Source organism: Dendronephthya gigantea, unplaced genomic scaffold, assembly GCF_004324835.1.
Source record: "Dendronephthya gigantea isolate DGI-Jeju-01 unplaced genomic scaffold, DenGig_1.0 000044F, whole genome shotgun sequence".
Lineage (NCBI taxonomy): Eukaryota > Metazoa > Cnidaria > Anthozoa > Malacalcyonacea > Nephtheidae > Dendronephthya > Dendronephthya gigantea.
The window spans coordinates 1,007,155-1,029,114 of NW_021163054.1; the positions used below are offsets into that span (position 1 = coordinate 1,007,155).

The 21,960-nt window shown below is 38.8% G+C and overlaps 1 protein-coding gene across 3 annotated transcripts; it reads right to left on the reverse strand.

Moving 5' to 3' along the window:
* Positions 1-9,475: 9,475 nt before the first annotated feature.
* Positions 9,476-20,331, reverse strand: LOC114527408 (solute carrier family 49 member 4 homolog). Of its 3 annotated transcripts, none has more exons than XM_028549033.1 (4): positions 20,247-20,331; positions 12,599-12,911; positions 11,591-12,281; positions 9,476-10,170 (listed from the first exon to the last, which is right to left on the reverse strand). In XM_028549033.1, exons 2-4 carry the CDS (start codon positions 12,909-12,911, stop codon positions 9,723-9,725), a joined length of 1,452 nt encoding a protein of 483 aa, XP_028404834.1. In that variant the 5' UTR covers positions 20,247-20,331; the 3' UTR covers positions 9,476-9,722. The 3 variants fall into 3 exon arrangements, with proteins under 3 accessions (XP_028404834.1, XP_028404835.1, XP_028404833.1); XM_028549034.1 differs by lacking the exon at positions 20,247-20,331 and adding an exon at positions 16,402-16,570; XM_028549032.1 differs by lacking the exon at positions 20,247-20,331 and adding an exon at positions 13,608-15,496.
* Between the last annotated feature and the right edge of the window lie 1,629 nt (positions 20,332-21,960).

Below are 21,960 nucleotides of genomic sequence, written 5' to 3' on the forward strand. Positions count from 1 at the left end.
TACAGCAACTCATGCATCTTACCAATGCTACTCTAAGTCATTGGTTCTTAATATTGCAATATGTCAGAGAAAAGAGTCTGCTGAAGTAAAGCAGAAGAAACGTCACAGATAGTTACCCTTAATTGAGTATAGAAGTCACTTGATAAATGTATTAAATGATCTAATCAAATGATCTATACCTTTGTGGAAAATACTTTTCACTTCCTACCGAAGAATGCTATGATACAGAAATGTGCAGTCACATACAGTAATGGTTTTATATCAGTTACCAACCTTAAATACTACGTGATGGTGGGTGGTGAACAATACTGAACTTCACAATCAATTATTGCGTCTAGGTTGATCGCCATTCGGAAATTCATGACGTCATAAGAAACTCAAGAATAGTTTTTTTTACTTGAAGTCCCATACTATGAAATGACACAAAATTCTTATGTGAATAACGTCTAAAGCAGGCTGCTTTCCACTTAAGCGTTTTTTATACGTACGTACGCTCGTAAACGTTTAAATGCTTTCTTGCTAGTCTCACTGGAAAATACTATCCACTTTCTACCGAAGAACGCTATTACACAGAATTCGATCGTCACAGCAATGGTTTTATATGAGCTATCAACCTTGAATGTCATGGGCCACGTAGATGATGGTGGGAGGTGAATACCAGATACATAAATGCGAAATAATGAAAATTTCATTGTTAACACTGAATTTTATAACTTCTTCACTTGTCAACAAGAACAAACGTGCTGGTTGAGACAGTAACAGACTTGTCTTCAATGATTCTTATAATTGCTGTAATGCTAGACAAGCCTAGCCAGATTTCAATCCTCCAGTTTAAACCAAAGATTGAAATTTTGCAATTAATAAAAACAATTACTTTAGGAAGTTCAAAACAAATTTATTTTGATAATTTTCTTGTATGATTGCATGGCGACTTTAGTAATTATAATAACTTGTAGGTACACCACGTAAGTATTAAATACTGCAAAGCTTTCGGTCCGTTAACCCGGACCTTCATCAGTGCAATTACTTGAATACACGTTTGCGCGTCACTTATTTTGCGTGAACAACTTGCAAAACAAGTGAGCTATGAATACCCAACATCAAGGCCAAGCGGTCTCGATTCAAATCAGAAAAGTAATAATAAATCCCTTAATAATAATCCGTCTATTGTGAAAATTCTTTGACAGGCGCAGTTTTTTTATGACATCTTCGGCTAGAATGGCGAAATGAATTTCCGAATTTCAAATCGAAGTTCGGAAATTTGTTTTGAACTTCCTAAAGGCCCTGTCACACTGTTGCGTATGATAGGAACGTATGAGTCGCGTATAAAAATCATTTCATTCATTTTTATACGCACGAAAAAGTCCGTAAAAATAGGATATTTTGCATAAAATTAACTTATTAAACGTATGAGTATCGTATGAGCAGCCTGTCGCTGGCGTATGCCAGCGTATGAATAGCTTACGAGAAGCGTTTTTAATGCTCATGTCAAGCATACCACTGGCGTTAATTCACAGACTTTAATCGTATATAAGCGGCAGTATTTTCACACGGCTCCATTCGAGAAAATGTCAAACCTACAGTGAAAAAAGAAGACACCGTGGCAAATAAGAAGACATCATCTACCCGCGGACGAGGAAAAGGAGAGAGGACTCCACAATCAGCCGTTGCCAAAGCTGACGAACAACGTGTTTGTGCACCTGCAGATGTAGTTGAACCACCTGATGATGATGCACTTATTCCTGAGACATCTTTAAATAATGCGCGACATGTTCCTGAGCTCTCAAAGTCCCCAACACAACCTTCCCAAGACTCCCATAATTCATCGGCTTTATCATCTGAAACCATTGATGACTTCACCTCCTTCTGGCAGGCTGATAGCAAGGAGAAAAATAAGAGGAAGAGGGCGAAGAAAAACCCCTACAACCTCAGCGCCACAGAAGAGGAGCTGATGCTGGAGTTTATCATGGACAATCCTGTGCTGTGGAATGTGAAGATGACAGATTATAGGCGGAAAGACAAGAAAGAGAAGATCTGGGAAGAGCAAGCGCATCAGATGAACAAGACTGTTGACATCCTCAAGGGCTGGTTCAGATCGTTGCGCGACACCCATACGCGCCTTGACAAGAAGAAAAACAGGGATAGTGCTCCAAACCTGACTGAGAGAGAACAGTGGATCCTCTCAAAGTTTGCCTTCCTGAAGACTGTCACTCGCCACCGACCGGAGCCCATGCAGAGTGTAAGTATACAGCCATATTACCTTAGCAACATGATGACCAAGTAATTTGAGACAATTTCCACATGATATTTTTGGTCTTTCTAGGTGAAGGAAACCATCCAGCTTCACAGAGGAGATCTTAATGCTGCCGAGAGCGCCTGCGCTGATATGCAGGATGTCTTAGATAAGTCACTCCAATACCATCATCTACCGCTGGAAGGTCCCACAAGCGACCTCAGGACACAGAGAGTGACGTCCTTGAGACTCTACAGAAGAGAGTTGCTGAGTCTGGCACCATCCTCAAAGACATCTACAAAGCCAAACAACAGCCCATTAGAGCACGAAGTGTCTTTGCAAATTATGTTAAAGAGAGCCTTTTGACTATGTCCAAGTACAAGAAGGCAAGGTCCTCCATCAATAGGTTATTGTCTGAACTCATGGATGAGGACAGCGATGATGAATTTCTAAGTGCAATGGCGGCTCCATCTATCAAAGTGAACCAACAAGGGATCCCTTCTCAACCACCCCACGATTTGCACCCCACTACAAGTATTCCCTTCTGTTCATTTAGAGCATCAGCACCATCCTTCTCTGAGCATTATCAGAAACCTAGCAACATGCCTATAAACATGCCTCTGGCATCGTTGGTGAGAGGCTCTCAGCCCATGGAGTACATGCAGCAGTTTCACCAGCGGTTATTTCAGTATCCACATCATCACAAGACTACCACTAAACAACAGCAGATGATTCCTCCTTCCCAACAACTTGCTCAGCAACCGTTTCAGCAAACAGAAACAATGCACTCCTACCTCTGGCCCGGTTCGTGCCTCTTTGGCTTCTGCAACAGAGTTAATAACGGAAACGTCTAGCCCAACGCCGCACAGTCCAAGCTCAGCCTTTGAGCAAAGTCACCCGAACATTACTAGTCTTTCAGGATTTCGAGACATCATGGAATCTACTGATGATATTGGATTTCAGGATGAGGTTCTCAACCTTCGACCACCAACGTGAAAGAAGTATTGACTATTTTGTTACTGTAGTAACTCTCAGATAATCGACATGTCAAAATTAAATTCTCATTTTTTGTTTCTCATAATTTCATAATACACACTGCATTTACACCCTTGTCTAAAGGACAACATTGTATATATTCTAAAATCTTGCAGTATTAATGTTGGAGTGACTATATAATTAACATGTGTTTCGACATCTACAAAAAGTTTTTTGTGGTTTAGTTTCGTTTACAATAATTTGATCTAAATCATTCTGTCTTGCCATGGAACTGCACCTGCCTCTGAGTTGACCCAGTGCTTCAACAGATTCCTTAGCCCCTTTCCTTTGTTGGTGGATGTGTTTCTCCCAACAACTGTATGTGTGTCGAGCAAATTTCTGTCTTGTCTCCATGATCCAGGAATGAAGTTGTTGTTCATGTTCTCTGCATGGTCTAGATGCTGGTTCTGTAATTCAGGGTAGCGTATCCTCATGAGATTGTGCAGGACAATACAAGCTTTAACGATGAGCTTCACTGTAGCAGGGTGATGCTGCATTGTAGTTAACAGAACCTGGAAACGATTCGTCAGGATGCCGAAAGCGTTTTCAACTACTCTTCTGGCGCGGGAAATCCTGTAGTTAAATATCCTCTCTTCATGGTGTAGACCACGGCGGCTGTATGGCTTCATCATTGTCTCTTGGAGGGCAAAGGCATCGTCACCTACAAAGAAGTAGGGGACACTCTGATAGTCATTTGGTAAAGCATCGGGGACGGGGAATCCTATAGTTCCGTCTTCTGTTAATTCTTTGATTTCAGAGTTGTTGTAGATCTGTGCGTCCGATGATGACCCTTTACCACCGAGGTCTGCCCAGATGAATTTATAATCTGCGTCTACAAGGCCCATGAGTACAACAGAGTAGAATCCCTTGTAGTTGAAATATTGGGATCCACTTTTTGGTGGACACTTGCAGGCAATGTGCTTTCCATCTATAGCACCACATGTATGGGGGAAGTTCCACCTCTTGAGGAACTTATCAGATATGGCACGCCATCCCTCTGGCGTGGTAGGGCAGGTCATTACTTCGGACATGTATTCGTCGATGATGGCTTGGCAAACCTCTCTGACAATAAGTGACTGGGTGTTGTGGGGGACCCTCCATCCGTACTTCATGGCTGAATACGTGCTCCCAGAGGCAAGGTGTCGCAAAGTCAAAGAGAGCTTCAGCCCAGGCTCCAGGGGTCGCCTATACCAGGTATGTTTCTTGGTAATCCTGGGACTCACTCTTGCCAGAAGCTCATCAAACATCTCGGGGACCATCCGCATAAAGTTCTTGAAACATCGCGTATCCTCGCTTCGGAGTTCCACCAGAAGTTGGTCGTAAATACCAAACTCCCTTCGCCTTCCGATCCATGATCTCATCCATACCTCACGTCTTTTTCTTTTTCTCCTTTTCCTTCTGTTATTTTCTATGTGACGAATCGTCAAAGCTATGAGATCAAACTGGTATTCAAGAACAGCTAACTCCATCCTTTATCCTCGAAGGTACAAGATGATATGAAGGCATCCAACATAAATATATATTATACACAATAAATGACATGCTATATATTTATGTACCCTTTCTCGTAACGTTTGCAATACGCTGAGGATACGACGACCAGGCGTTAACTATACGCTAATTGTACGGTAAATGCGTTACTTAATCGTCAGTCATACGCTAAGCCCTCTATAGACGTTAAACATATGTCACACATAAGTTAGACCTTCGTTACTGATGCGCTATCAACACGTTAGTTGTACGGCACACTTACTCATTTGCGTATGATTAGTGTACTCAACCTATTAGTACAGTACATTTAGCGTCCTTCTGCCGTATTCAGCGTATGACTAGCTTATCTTTACCGTATAAACCATACGTCCAAACACGCACAAGATTTTTAAGCATGCTTAAAAAAAATTTTCTTCCTCGGCGTATACCAGCGTATGTGACCGTGCTTGGAACGTGTATAACTTACGCACGACGTACCACCAGCATATTTCAGCGTATTCCGGCGTATGCGTGATATTTATCATACGCTGCCATACGCTAATGTGATACGCAACAGTGTGACAGGGCCTTAAAGTAATTGGCAATCTCCCCACCCACTACTGGTCGATCTGCAAATATGGTTCGGAACTCGAGCGTGTAAAATTTGTTGAAATCGACTGTAATAAAAACAATTCACCAGGGGGTATTGTGAGAACTAGTTAAGTTAGTTATGGATATGAATAACTTATGAATTAGTTTCCAATGCTTGTTGAATAATGGTTTGTGTATATTATTAAAATGTTCCACATTTAATTGGTGAAAATTAAAAAACTTGTCGTTACGACCCTTGGATTTCTTCTAAAAGTTATCCCGAATTGTGGCAAAGGAAGTCTCAGAGACAAATTTTTTGGAAACGGATATGCACAGTAAGGCCAGTCAGAGTGAACTTGAGTTGAGAGAGCGTTACATGTAAATGAAAATATATTGGACTGTCTGCTGAGCAACGAAGCTTCCAGAAAGTTGTGTGATGTATCCGTTTCCAAAAAATTAGATTGTTAAAGTCTCTGAGACTTGATCCCTTTCCCACAATTTGGGATAACTTTTGAAAGAAGTCTAAAGGTCATAATGACAAGATTTTTTAATTTTTACCTATCAAATGTGCAAGATTTTAATAACATACAGAAAGCATTATTCAACAAGCATTGGAAACTAATTCATAAGTTATTCATGTCCATAACTGATTAACTTCTTAACTAGCTCTCGCAATACCCCCTGGTGAACTGTCTTTATTGCAGTCTGTTTCAACAAACTTTACACGGTCGAGTTCCGAACCATATTTGGAAATCGACAAGTGGGTGGAGAAATTGCCAATTACTGTAGGAAGTTCAAAACAAATTTCAGAACTTTGATTTGAAATTCGGTATTCATTTTGTGTGAACAACTTGCAAAAAAAAACAGTGAGCTACGAATACCCAACATCAAGGCTAAGCGGTCTCGATTCAAACCAGAAAAGTAATAATAAGTCCCTTAATAATAATCCATCCAATGTGATAATTCGTCGACAGACGTAGTTTTTTATGACATCTTCGCTGGAACTGGCGAAATGAATTTCCGATCAACGTCTCCGTTAGCGTTATACTTTATTTTGAAAACCCACTTTGAACCACCAACACAAGCATCGTCAGGTGGCTCAACTAGCTCTCATGTATCACTCTTCACCAATGATTCATATTCTGCTTCTAGAGTTTGCTTCCATTTCTCACCGTCCTTGCCATTCAAGACTTCTGTTACGAACTTAGGTTCTTCATCACTAAATAATGGTGATTCAACAGCATTGCATTCATCAGGCGCAAATCTTCTCGGGGCTTTTCTCTCTCTCTCTGCGAACTAATGATATTTACGAAAATTCTCTTCGTAAGTACCTCAGGGTTGATCTACTCCCACTACTGGTGGATGCTCTATTTCAGCAGGGATTGCGGGTTCAACCACAGTATATTTCTTATGTGTTCCTTTCTAAAAAAAAACCCGCTTCATTTTGATCGGACACTTCCGTTTGATTTTCGACTTTCTCTTTTTGTTTTAAATGCTCTTCGGTTAGTAATTTCTTTACATTTTACCATTTTAATTCTTCCATTTTTTGCACACTCAAACTTGAGATGAGAGAACGTAGGATTCAGGCAGAACCAAGAACAACAAGCCGCAACTTTTGGTCGGATATTACTTCATCAATTTCCCTCAGCCAACGTAGTCATATGTGTTATATGTTATAGGTTGACTTTCCCCCTGATCATGTGATCTTTATTATTACACCAATCAAATCAGAAGATTAAGAAATTTACTAAATTTAAATTTAAGTTCCCGCCACTGAGATACACCAATTTACTCTTTATCTTTTCAAACTTCAGTCTCTTCCCTTCGCATAGACATTTGTGTAAGAATTGAAATTTTATATGAACATGAGAAAAATCGAATTTAACACACGTAAAAACGCACAAGCCAATCAAAAACCGCGTAGGAAATATGTTTGACCAATCAAAAAATCTGTCGTAAAACAGATTTAAACAGATTAAAACAGATTTAATTTCGGTTTCCTGTTCCCTGCGTTTTCGGCGAATCAAGCAAGAAAGTTGTCAAAATATTTTTTACGAATAACTATATAAGGCATTTTACTGAACATCAATTGTTATTTTAAAATGTGTGCCGTAATACACGTGTCAACACTGAAATAAATTCCATATTTCCGCGCAACCATGTAACTCTATTTCTATTAAATTTGGGACTCCCATTATTGATGACCGGCGCTAAAGCAGCGTTTACACTAGAAGCCTAGATCTCGCCTGGACCAGGTCGAGCACTAGAAACAGGTAATATGTGCAACATTCACACTATCCTTCTTGTTGATGATGTCGGATGGCCAACATAATTGACAAAATATTTGGAACAAGATCCAAAACACGCCTAAAAGTGGTATTACAAAAATGATCAGGTCCAGGCCTGATCCCGGCCATTTTTTTCTTTTGGCCTGGATTTTGTGGCCTAGACCAGGTCCAGGTCTGATATAGGCCAGATAAACAACGTTCACAACTAGGTCAAGGCCTGCTCCAGGCCAGGTCAAACCACGTTGTGTAAACGCGGCTTAAAATACAAAGCTAAGCCTAAGTAACATTCAAGCAGATACAAAAATAAAAACATTAAACACTTAACAACAATATAACAAATTATTATAGGTGTGCTTCTCGGTATTGGAGGAGCCAAATCAGGTCTATTTCTCAGTTCATAGGTTCCTGACAAAGATCTAATCCTAGTGAAAAAATTTTTTCAAATTCGGTGCTGCAGAATTATTTAGAATTCGATACATTAATATTGATTTATTACGCATCCGTCAAACCTCCATGCAAAGTTAACTTTTCCCCAAAAATAGTCGTAAATCAAAAGTTCTTGAACAAAATGTACACGTCCATACCACTTGGAAAGCACCGGTTCTCGTCGGAAAATGAATAAATAAATTCATATCTATCAAGAGAAGAAAATTGCACATAAAATCACAGCAAAATTTGCAAGGGCCTTAGTCGTTGCTACAGTGGCGATAAAAACTTGACTGGACGCCGTATTATGATGATATGGGACCCGTTACACTACAAGCATGTTGTAAAACGTGGACTAGTAAAACATAGACTTGTAAAAGATAGACTTGTTAAAGATGGACTTGTTTAAACATGGACTTGTAAAACATAGACTTGTAAAACATGAACTTGTAAAACATGGTAAAAATTACCACACGGCTAAAAAGAGCTCACTAGGTCCTAAAAATAGTAAAATTCCAAGTCCATATTTTACAAGTCCGTGTTTTACAAGTCCATGTTTTACAAGTTCAGTCTATAGTTTACAAGTCCAGTCTAGTCCACGTTTTACAACATGCCTATACTACACTCTACAATCTCGTCCCCCAAGCCCGCGATTCCTTTGGCGAGAAAACAAAGGCTTTGGGATAATCCAAATTCCGGTTTGTAACGATTTTTTGTATTTCAAAATTGAAACGGCGTGAACGACCAATCCGAATAATTTCTGATTTCGATTATCCCAGAGCCTAAGAGCCTTTGTTTTCTCGCTAGAAGAATCGCGGGCTCGAGGAACGAGATCGTACACTCTATTAGCATGGCACGATTGGCACCATCCTCGTTCCCAGGTTTTTTTGCATCCTGCGTGTGTACGCACGGATGTAAATGGTACGCGGGAAAACCATTTTAAAATGTAAGTGTATAGAACAGTGGGGAATTTCGTTTCAAACTAATCAATTTTTTTTTACATTTTTTAGGCAAAGCCAATCAGAATGCCAAACTTTTTTAAACTTCATGTAGAATGATAAATTATGTGCCCGATTATTGGGTAGTCAAATTTTATGCATTCTGATTGGGTTACTGAAAATGTAAACAAACTTGCTGATTGGTCTAAAACGAAACCCCCTAGCATAAAATTTATTGTTATATAGGTGTTGTGTATTTTAAATGTGATTGGTTCATTCGTAGTCACATGACTTTAAATAAATGCAATGTTTCCCGCCAGGGAAACAAGTGAAAAATTGTTGCCCGCATATTGTCATAACAAAGTTTTTTGAAATGAAATTGTTGTGTAACATGTATGTTTTTGTTCCTATATAACAAAATACTTAATGTTCGCTACACCTCGGGAAATAGTGAGTTTTGTTTTCCCTCGAGTCACAATGTTTCCCTCGACTTCGTCTCGGGAAACATTCAGACTCTTGGGAAAACAAAACTCACTATTTCCCTCGGGAGCATACATTAAGTGTATAATACTCATGGCCTAGTAATTTTCTGGGCGCTATAGTGCCATAACTTTATGAAAAAACAGCTATATGCTAGCTAGTTTTCGAGGTATCGTCATTATTCAAGCAAAAAAGACTAGCTTTTTTAATCAATTGGCATATTGTCATTCGTCGTTGTCACTGTTAAATGTATCCTGGTCATCAAGAATTAACTGTGTCAGGAGTATAATCAGACCCGCGTCTAGCCCGTTGGTCGACCGATGATCTGTTATATTCTTCTTTTACAAAAAGCAAAAGAACAGTTGAAACAGCACAGGTGATTACGGTAGTCCACAACATCCATTTTGTACCCAAATTACCCAACGGGACAGCCAAGAATATTGTCTGGAGGAAGTTATTAAAGAAAGTTGTCACGCCAGAAGTAATGCCCTCAGCTACCGGGTATGCGATTTCCACTCCAAGCTCAAAGAAGAAGGGAACGGTGCCGATCAAAAAGAATCCGCTTAACCCAAATACGACATACACCAGGATCTCGTTAAATGCAAAAACGCCGGTGAAAATGTAGCAAATTGATAGGGTTGTAAAAAACGACAGCGCCATAAACACGATAAGGAATGATTTCATGTGTCTTGAAAAGTGATCGGCGAGTCTGGAAGAAAAAAAGGAGATATTGACACTATATTTAGCCCCGTTCACACTACACTCGCCGTGCCCATTTCATCCTTGCCTAGCCTTTGTTTTGGTAGCCTGAGCAGAAATAAAAATGGACACGGGTTCCCATTTTAGCCATGCAGTGCTAATTTATGTGGTTTTTCTCATATCATTTAACCTGATAGTAGATATCTCTTTGCATTTTTGAGATATCGAGTTTCGTTGACTTTACAAATTGTACAACTATTAAATTGGAGGGAATATGTCTTTTTATCTTTTAACTGTGTATCTTTTAACCACTAGAGCAATCCGAAATGCAAGGAGAATAAAAAACAATACATAAAAACTTCTTAGTTTGGATTTTTACGCCTGTCAAAAAGTTGGGTTATTTAATCGATTTGTCGTGATTTAGTTGCTATTTTTATTATTGCTAACACTATTGCCTTTTGATTGGCTGATAAAGGTGAATTGTTGGCGTATTAATATTCTAAAATGGCGTGTACAAGCGGTCCTGATGCAAAAAAGATGTGCTCACGGTTTTAAAAACGTCCCTCGGTAAATAACATATATAGTTATATAGTATATTTTGCGCCAAATTTACCAATGATACTTTCAAGAGACACTTGGGGACACATGCACCAGTATATCAATCCTATTTCCGAGCCACTATCAGCGAAAAACAATTCTTTCATTACACCATATTTAACAATTAGACAATGAGCTCAAAAGTCGTATATAACTGTTTAGTATAAATTTCGAGGTGGCTATTGATTTCCCTTCATTCTGTTTTATCAAAGTTCACTGTTTCTGAAGTGATAGTCACTGATGACTATAGCTTTTTGATGCTTTTTTTTTATAAGAAATTTGAATTCATTATAACCACAGAAAATTTTTTCTATTTCTTTTATAACACAACTTAATAAAAAGATTTTGTACAATTTTATTTTTGTACAATTTCGCTTGTCAATTTCGGCAGGAAAATTCCCGTGTTCCTAAACAGCTAACGAAACACGCTTCTTTACCAATCAGCACACGCGTACTTTGAATGTTGTATTTTAAAAGTTATTATAACACAGGCAATCGACGTCAGATGAAGCCTGCAAATAATCCCAAGAAACATTGAAGTTTCAGTTGAAAATGGGCAATGTTTTAATGTTTTGTGTTTTAACAGGAAGTGTCATTTATCCTCGTTTATCACAACCTGATGAGTTTGGAATGCATGCAATTCCGGAACACAGTTGCATGCAGGGAAAAGTTATCACGACACTCCACAGACATTTAGCTGTCCAAAAATATCTTTCTTAAAAAAACATTTTGTGCAAAAAAAATTGAGTCGAATATTCAGAATTAATATGAAAAAAAATTCTACGACTACTCTAGTCTCTACATTTTCTGAGTTTGCTGTTTCAAATACTTACGATGAAAATAGAACACCCGAGATAGAGCCACTTATGACGGCGACAAATCCCAGCCATGCCGCAAATTTTTCATCAACTGATATCCCATAATCTGATAAATTTTGATAGAGAACAGAGCACCAACCTCCATAAACACCCGTACTCGCTCCATATATAATCGACAATAAAAGAAAATTGTAGTTTTTAAGAAGTGCCTTAGCGCCACTTTTAAAATCAATCCGTCCTGTTCCTGCAGAAGCACTTGGAGGGATGGGCGGTCTTGATGGGTAGTATACGGCAATTAAAATAAACACAGCCACTTGCAAAGCTGCCTCGAAATACAGGAGAGAGCTGATTTGTGTTTGGTATTTATCCTCTTCTGTTGTATTCAATCGATAGTTATCCCCGACTTTTGGAATATCTGTCGTCTTCACGTCGTCAACGAATGCTGGTCCTATTAAAAATGACCCTGCTGTTCCTACATAATAAGCCACGGTCATGATTGCTGTAGCAGTGGTGCGCTGATGTGGCGGGAACCATGTCGACGATAAGAGAGGGGGAGCAGCCATACATACTGGTCCCATTAAATCAATTATAATTTGACCGCAGTGTATTAAGATTGTCGATACTTGGGTATTCCCCACGGGAATGGATCTTAATACAGAACCAACAACCGCCATTCCTGCAGAAAGCAACATTGTTACACGCAAACCTTAAAAATACAACAATAACATGTCATTAGCATAAAACAATTCCATCCTTCACCCACGTGCGCAGGTGAGCGAACTCAGCGAAGATTATTTCATAGACATTTTGTATACACATTTTGAGGGCAATGTGCCATGTTATCTTAACAAGAGGAGAATTTGACACAGTATGGGATGTAAAGTATGGTAAGTAAATTAAAGGAAATAAATAAATAATCATTAAACACCAGCCAAATTTGGCAGCGACCCTAACTGCCCCGAAAAGTCAAGACATTTTTACTAAAAATACGTTGTATCTAGAAATCAGAAATATGTACAGTACCTTTGACATCCATAACCCATGCAAATGGTACCATAGTAACGCAATACATCATACTGCCCCACGCTGCAAGTAAGTCGATTACATAACTATCCCATTTATAAACGGCTCTTGCAGTTGCTTCTATCGGTCCCCAAGTATTCCACATTACATTCTGCAAGATAACATTCACACAGTACACAAGCAAGATATACCATCTTTTCTTGTAAACTTTTAACTGCTTTGTTTCACTATATGAACTGTTTGCAAATACTTTAGGTGGCAGAAGACTTTCATCAGCACCATTCTGATATGAATGCTCATTATCATTGGCCATCTAGAAATTGAAATAAATTAAGAAATCATATTCATTTTCATATTCTGTGAACACAATGGTGTTTACACCAAGTTACTTCTGAATCTGGGTAATTTATATTGTTAATTGCAAATTAGGTAATCAAGAATTAAAGAAAGTACCAGCCATCATGATCATGCATCATAATCATGCATGCATTAAATAGGATGCAATCAAAAAATACTTTAGAGTGCTAACATTTTGCATGTATCATGCTAACATGAAACAGAAAACAAAGTGGATGGAACAGGAACAGAAATTTTAAAAAAAAGTTTGTGAGAGCATGTGGAAAGAATAATGTAGTCATCGTTAGTCCATTCAAGATCAAACTCAAAGCTCTTGACATAAAAATTAGTTCCAGCATTTATTTGTTCATTCTTTCAGTCTTTCAGAATAGAGAAATTCGAGAAATATTTGGCGGAGGGTGACCGACAATTAAGACGAATCGCACGAAAGCTAAAGGAAATGAGAGACTGTTAACGGAACAAAAATTGCATCAGGAACAAGAGGCGCCTGGGAAATTGCATTCAAGTTTCGTGCCCTCTTGGATTCCGGGGTCGGTCATGTCTAGCTATGTCTCGTCCAAGTTCGCGAGTCTCAGTGTGAAAGCTGACCCTAAATCTTCAAGAGTGCGCCAAATCGCCATGCTTATGGGAGTAACCACAATTGAAAACTTACGAGGTTGATATTGATCCAGTGAATGGCGATTTTAGCCTTCATGCAACCGTTACTGAGATCGGAAAACCAGAGCTGCGCACTTTAGACAAGCCACATCATGTTGACAATGACGATCTCAATTACCAGTACACATGATAGTGGAGGCTAACGACTTCTCTAAGATCCGAACAGATGGATGTCTTCGTGTGGGCAATGGTGATCCGGTAGCTGAACACACTAGCTTCGACTGGACCTCGATGTCACCAGGAACCACAGATGAGTTACTGTGCCAGGAACCATCAGTGGCATGTCTCAAGCCTATCTAGCGGTCAACTCGTCTTCACAGCGGCGGGCAAATGGCTCAATAAAGTTCAAAGAGACGAAGTTTTCAACGATTAATCTCAGTCGCGCCACCACGGGGCGGGCAATTTAAACGCCTGATCGAGCTCATGAAATCTGCCTACCATAAAGTTGTAGGACGACGAGCTATCCTGTCGTGGACAGAGCTGACCAAAGTGCTTCTCGACACACCCTCAACAACAGACCACTAACATACATGGAAAAGGACATACAATTGCCTCCCCTAACACCGAATTCCTTGTTGTTTGTTAGTGCCAACATCCTACCCATAACCCAGTTAACACTCACCATATAGAAGAGAAGAATTTGAGAAAAAGAGCGAAATTTCTCCTGGAGTGTAAAAAGGCAATGTGGAAGAGATGGACGACCGAATATCTTCGACCAAATATCTAGCCTACGCGAAAAACATCAGTTGAAATCTAAAGGGACGTGGAGTGATATATCCGTTGGCGAAGTTGTTATCATCAACTCCACTGAACGAAACAAAAATCATTGGCTGCTTGGTATTATCGAAAGGTTGATAGTTGGTAAAGATGGTTGTGTACGGAGAGCAAAAGTACGTACTGGCAAGAGTGTCACGGAGCGTGCTGTCAAATCCCTCTACCCTTTGGAGCTCTCCTGTGACATTAAAACACCTCTTGGTCCCACTGCTACGATGGTACTCCTTGACCCCAGCGTGGAACCCTTCAAACCACGCAGAGCAGCAGCCGTGGAAGGATAAGAGACATCGCCCGAGACGTTGAAGATGAACATTAGGAAATGGAGTACTATTCTGAGAGAAACTGTATTAATGGACTTTATTAACTTGTTGTTGTTAGTTTCTTTTGACATATATCTCTCTTTTAGAGATATATAGGGACATAATTATATTTCTTTTAGAGATATATGGGGACATATATCTCTTTTAGAGATATATTGGAGAGTGTGATAAAAACATTTGAGATCAGTGCATAACGAACGAGCTCCAGACACTGTTTATAGATCAGTTGCATATTATTAAAGCACAATAAATTTTTGAGAATTTGCACATTCTACAGTATAAACGATAGGTGCATATGAACATTTACATATATTACAAATGCTGCCAATCAGAATTTAACTTCATACGTTAGAAATTTACATAACTAAATTTACGTTCGTTTAGAGCCTTCGGTGAATGTTAACTAATACAAATTTAAAGGTTATTTTGTGAATCCGTTATTTTTAAATGAAAACTTTCCATTGTTTTCGACACGGTAAAAGGAAAGGAATATTAAACTTGAACGACTTTATGACTCAAACCGCAGAGTAAGGTAAAACAATGTCATCATCACCACAATAGCTCGGCTACACAATGCGACTCACACAGTCAAACCCCGCTTACACTATACCGCACGAAATCAGTTTATATTGTTTTACCGTATCTCCGTCGCCAGAACTTTTCATTTCGCTATGCTATCACGCTATCAAATTTTTGAGGTGATCACTCGCTTTATTTTAACATGGCTTTGATGTCGTGACCATGCGAATCCGGTCTATTGTAAACAGGGCCTCAAGGCGATTCGGCTTGCAACTCTCAACTCTCAAATTATAATTTGGATGTTAATTTGTTAGATTTTCGAAATGCTAAGAACACGTTAGCGCATCGCAAGAAATGTTCGTATTTCAGAACTTTAGATGCCTCAGGAGTAGAACTGCATTGCAAGTTGCAAGGAAACTTAAGTTACCGCCTTCACTCACTGTTTTATTTCACACACGGCAGACAAAACCATAGCCATATACTGTGAACCATGCAGTAACAGTAGAACGTTTGAAACGCTGTTCCCAGTTATTGTTTGCAGGTTTTCCGGTCTATTTTATTAACTCTTAGTAACAGATTAACACGAAATATATACATATCATAAGGTGCGATATTGGACTATATTTCTATTACTTGTCTTAGTTTCTGCAGTCTTTTTGTTGTTGCATGCCATATATGGCATTAAAGGCATAATAATAAGATTTTTATTCAGCCAGCTGACTAACCCACTTTTAATTGTATGGATTAATTTGGTTTAGTTGGGAAAAGTTAAGCTGGTTCATATTTAGTTTTATCACAACATCAGGCTCTTACTGAGTTGGAGCTCTTCCCATATCTTCAGCCAACCATAGTATTGATGTTGGCTTTATTTCTAGCTCTAGCTTGCTTGCCAGAGTAAATATCATGGCATGCAAAAAATATTTTGTCTTGCTTGCCTAATGGTTGAATAGTTGTAGCCAATATGACTGGTACATTTTAAATTATATTAAATAACATATAGTAGAGCAGTTTACTATAAACATGTATAGTTTCCAAAGCAAGGAATCCTGCAAAATTAGTTAAATATAACTATATCATACTCTCTGTTTCTGTTGTTATGTAAAGCAGCAAATATCATACAAACATTGGGGGACAAGGTCTTTCGGTTTTCTCCAGTTCCTTTTAATATCTGAATACCTTGATGTATTATTCTGTCTGAACTCTGAAGCTTGCCTTGATGGTAAGTTGTCAATGTGATTGCAAGTGATTACGGTAACATTCTTCATTTATGTATTCCATTAGGGCGCGCGGTGTTTATATGTAATGGTCACGCCATTCTTTGGGACGAAAAGTCGGCTAAATTGCAGAATACCCTCCACTAATGATATCATATTGTCTGGCTACTGTTTCACTGGATACGCGGATACGCGGTGAGATTGATATATGGGTAGCTATATATTTTAGTGGATACGCGGATACGTGGATTCGCAGTTTTAAATTTATAAGCGATCACATACGGTCAGCGGAAATTCGCATACCCATAACACATTGGTCAGGCAGTCAAACCACAAGTTTTGTGTTATAGACCTTTTGCGTTGTGGACTTTTTGAAGCATTAAAGACTATAGGTCAAATGGCTCCATTCTATAGGCTTCAGTAATCAGTATGAATAAAATAGAAACCTTTACTAGTCTTAATTAGAAACGATATACTAAAGCAAAATCAAAATCTCTTTGAATCTACTATGTCTATAGTCATGCACGTGCATAAATTTTAGACATTCTCAGTAACCAACTGTTATTTTAACAAGACGCCTGTTCTGGCGTTAACTCCGGCGCACGTGCCAGTCTTCAATATAGAGCTTCTGAACATAAACAATACAGTTCATATTCACATTTAGATGCCTTGCGAACCTAAATGTTCGATCGCGAAATTCAAAAGGACATTGTACTTTAAAAAGTATAGAAGTTCAATTGTTCAAAAATGTAAATAAACCGCATGATATATTCGCTTTGTCTTACACTTTGCCTTTGGAATTCGCGCTTATATAGTTATATTAAATGTTCAATCCTGTGCAAACTACGACGTTCAACGCGCCCATACACGACCACATCATTGATCATCTTGTCAAACGGCGAAATAGCAGCGATATTATTAAAATAGGACCAAAATCTACATGTATTAAATATATTCTTACCCCAATTCAATCTAAACTTAGTCGAAAAGCGTGAAAAGAACGGTTTATTTGTTGCTCTTGGAGGAATTGCCGTATCATGCGAGCGAAATCGAATCGCGCATCGAAAAATTAGCCAAAGCTGTGCACCACAACTCTTAGCAGATAAGACTGGGACGTAGATAAATACGGTTACATACACATTTTAAATACTACAATGTTTCGCGCCATTCAGACTTGCGACGACGAAAAATAAGAAAAAAAAAAAAACAACAAAACAAAACCAGGGCGAATTTTCAACTCCGTCGCTGACGCCGGAGTAATTAGGGAAATTTTTATTCAGAATATATGCATAATATACTTGTTATCGCAGGGCAATAATAAGATTCATATGCTTTCAAACACTACATTACTTAGCTATTTCTGTAAATAAAGTATGGATAAATTACAGTATGGATACCTGATAACCACTTTAAAAATTTCCATACATCTTTTTAACGTCTACAAGAAATTTCAAAAATAGGTCACTTCCTTTGTGCTCATAACGCCACAAGAACTCAGCCAATATTGCGTTAGCTGTGGTAGTCTTTGGACTTGAAAATATCGAAATCCATTCCACTTGACTAAATACACTAACGTCTATATAGTGAACATGCACAATTCAACGAGAACGAACGAGTAGCCTCATTAACCGAGCGACTCAGTTGTCTGCACTCGTTTAAACTCGCGTGGCTACTGGATGAGACCTTAAATATGAATATTCGACAAGCACTTAGACGAATGTGATAATTTTATTTCGTTCCAAGTCGATTAGCATAAACAATTCACTGACAAGGAACAAATATGTAAGACTTCAAACCCAGACGACTTGCTTACGGAAAAGTTGAACACTTAGCGTGTCAATAACCGTGATGATATCAATTGCCAAGTATATTTTAAGCAATGCACTCTTGAGAGTGGTGTATAGCCCTTTGCTTGCTATGTAATTAAATGCTTTTAAAATATTCTGCAAACAGCTTTGAAGTCGCTAACTTTGCTACGGACAATGCCTCCTCGTCAAGTTGTAAGGTTAGGAAACGAAGAAAGGAGTATAATTTTAAGGCCGCAAGGGCTATATTGTTATACTAATTTGTTGAAACTCTCAATTAACAAGGCGGATGATTGCAAAGGGTTCATCTCGTCGTTCAATATTACAGTATGTAGGTTTCTAACGATATTTCAATACTTGCTCTAACCGCACGTATAAGTATTCAGAAAAAAAATTGAATAAAACTGTCAACAATTAGTCATCAAGTGCAAAGCAGTCGCGGTTGCTTCTAAGTCATCAATCTCAGAAAACAGTTGTCTTGTTTTGAAAACACTTAAACCGTATGAAGGTAAATAGGGATGAATCCCCAAAGAAAACACAGCATAATTATGGCATGGCTATTCAATTTATTTGTAAAAGGTCGAGCCAAACAAAAATTGGATGATTAAACATGTGAATAATTACAGAGAAATTCATTGAGTAAAATATCGCTACCCGTAAACGTATAAACCGAAGCCCTAAGTCCTAACATCAAATGTGTAATGGTTGAACGTCATTTCGACATTATTTGCATTATCCAAAAAGTAAGATCTTTGTAATTATGTATTTATAAATGTGTACAAGCAGTTTGGTACAAATGTGTTTTGTTTTATATTAACATAACACTTATTAACATAACTGCATAGTCGTTCGTTCTCGTTGAATTGTGCATGTTCACTTATAAACGTCACTGATATATTTCTCATGTATTATTACCCCGGCGTCAGCGACGAAGTTGAAAATTCGTCTAGGTCCTTTTTTTAATTATTATTTTTCGTCGTCGCAAGTGTGTTTTGGCGCGAAATATACTAGTATTTGAAATGTGTATGTGACCGTATTTATCTACGTCCCAGTCTTATCTCCCAAGAGTTGTGGTGCACAGCTTTCGTTAATTTTCCGATGCGCGATTCGATTTCGCTCGCAAGCCTCGCATGATACGGCAATTCCTCCAAGAGGAACAAATAAACCGCTCTTTTGATGCTGTTGAATTAAGTTTAGATTTACATGGGGTGAGAATATATTTAATACATGTAGATTCTGGTTCTATTTTAATAATATCGCTGCTATTTAAAGTACGATGTGCTTCTGAATGTCGCGATCGAAGTCATCGAACAACATTTAGGTTGGCAAGGCATCTAAATGAGTATGAACTGTATTGTTTATGTTCAGAAGCTTTATATTGAAGACTGGCACGTGCGCGCCACGCCGGAGTTAACGCCAGAACAGGCGTCTTGTTGACTTATGCTTCGTTCTTTATAATATTAAACGACTGCGTATCCACCTACATTTACGTCGTATATTTCACATGCCTTATTATTTTATCCTTCCAATCTTACCCATTCACGCGCCTCGAATTTAGAAAAACTAATTTAACTGCGTATCCACGTATCCATGGTATTTTAAAGGATCGCTTAAAAAATGTGGGGTACTCTGCAATCCATCCGAGAAGTCTACACGGCTAAAAACTCTGAGCCTGCGGTTTATCAGCATGCAACAATGTTGTTCTTTCATTATTGTTCACACTTGTCAACGACATTGAACAATATTGTTGAAACTGAATCGGGTGTGACAATATTGTTCGATGTTGATAATAACTCTGAACAATGTGGGCAGCACAACATTGTTTCATCCTGTTCATATCAATATTGCATCAACCTGATCGTTTTTAGGCGTGTAGGCCGTATTCTGTGGCCGATTATCGTTCAGTTTTGTTGCCCCCCTTCCGAATAAATCATATTATTAAATCATAAAATTAGGATAAATCATAGAAAGTCTAAATTCACTTGTTTTCACCTTCACAAACCTGCAGTTTTCGAGCATTTTATCTTCGAAACTTCGATGAAGTGACATGTTTTGCAATTTTGCAATACACAGACGCCATTTTGATTCAGGAAATGTTCGAGATACTTGGTGTAATACCATACGATGAATATAGCAGATTCAGAAGTTTTATACCGGTGTTTAAATGAAGTTCTCAGCCTTTCCGCTGTGCAAGCAGGTTTCAACAAAAAGGTATTCATGCTTGGGTGGGTGATGAAGCTGTGAACATCACTAGCTTTAACCTCAATTAGGAAAGATAGATAATTAGGCAGAGGCGGGGGGGGGAAGGCGCACAAATCTATGTACGGGAAAGCAGGCCCTGTAAGGTTCGCAAGAACCTATCGAACGTACAATCAACAATATGAATGTCTCTGGGTTCAGTGAGGCCGATTTGGCTTCCAAGGCATATTTCCAGGATTGCAATTGCTTGTGTATATATGCCACCATTGCTGGAACGGGAAGCTTTAAATAACTTTTACGATTACTTTTGCTTTTGCTATGACACCTTGAAATCGGAAAGGCCAGGTACAGGAATGGCTTTAATATTTAATAGATCAATTACGCGCCAGTGTCAAGTATTATATCAAGTGGTGAAGAAGCCAACAAGGGCAATGCATTACTGGATCTTGTACTCACAGAATGAGATACATAAGTCAGTTTATGTATGATGACCCTGAGGTATTACCGCCTATCGGAACATCTGATCATAAACGTATTGTTTGGAAACTTAACGATAAGATGCAATTGAGTGTAAAGAAGAAGAAATCAGTAACTGTAAGATCATTGGGGGACGCAAATCTATATGGCCTTGTTTTCATGAACCCGGGGCAACTTGTTGGGCAAATTGGCCCGGGACAAAATTTATTTTCGTTCATACAAGCCCGGGACAATTAAAATTATGGCGGAAAATTGTGCCATTGTTGACAGGCTGACAGCAACGCGATAATCTTGCCTGACAGCTTTTATTTTCTCCCTCACTCGATCGTATTTCTTGAGTTGATTTTGTACTTTCAGATATTTTAACTGGACCAAAATCGTCGAAGCTACAAGCCATTGCTTTCCGTATTTCTTCGTAGAGTACTATTAGATCTGCTTCAAAATCAACACCCTCGAATTCCTTGACGGTTTTCAACTCTTTAAAGTATGTTAAAAGGCTTTTTAACATTTCATCCGACCATTTCCATTTCTTTGCTGTCTTTGTGGCGACAGAAGTACGTTTTTCTTTGGACGCCAGTTTTGAAAATACTGATATTTATCCCGGGGTACTTGTTCCGTGCGTTCGCATGGTAAAATATTGCCTCGGCAAAGCGAGTGCCCCTGTCTCTAGAGGCGGGTCACTCGGGTCTGTTCTTGTCCCGGGGCAGTAAAGAACTACATGTGAACGCAAGTATACTTTACAACTAGAGGCGGGACAGTTTCTGCCCCGAGGCAAGTAATTGCATGAAAACAGGGCCTATGTCTATTTGATCGATTTATCGGTCGCTTTGACCGCCTCCTGTGTTTTTAATGCTGGAGAAATTGGCGAGGGGGTGCGTGTTTTTCTCGAACTAACCTTATGTTTGATAGAGTAAGTAAAGGAAATGATACAGAAAGGAGATAAAGGTCATAAAGCCTATTCGTGAGGGGAAAATTACGATGTATTACGATGAGAAGATCAAGCCGATAAACAAACTTAATCCAAAGTCATGGTGAAAAAA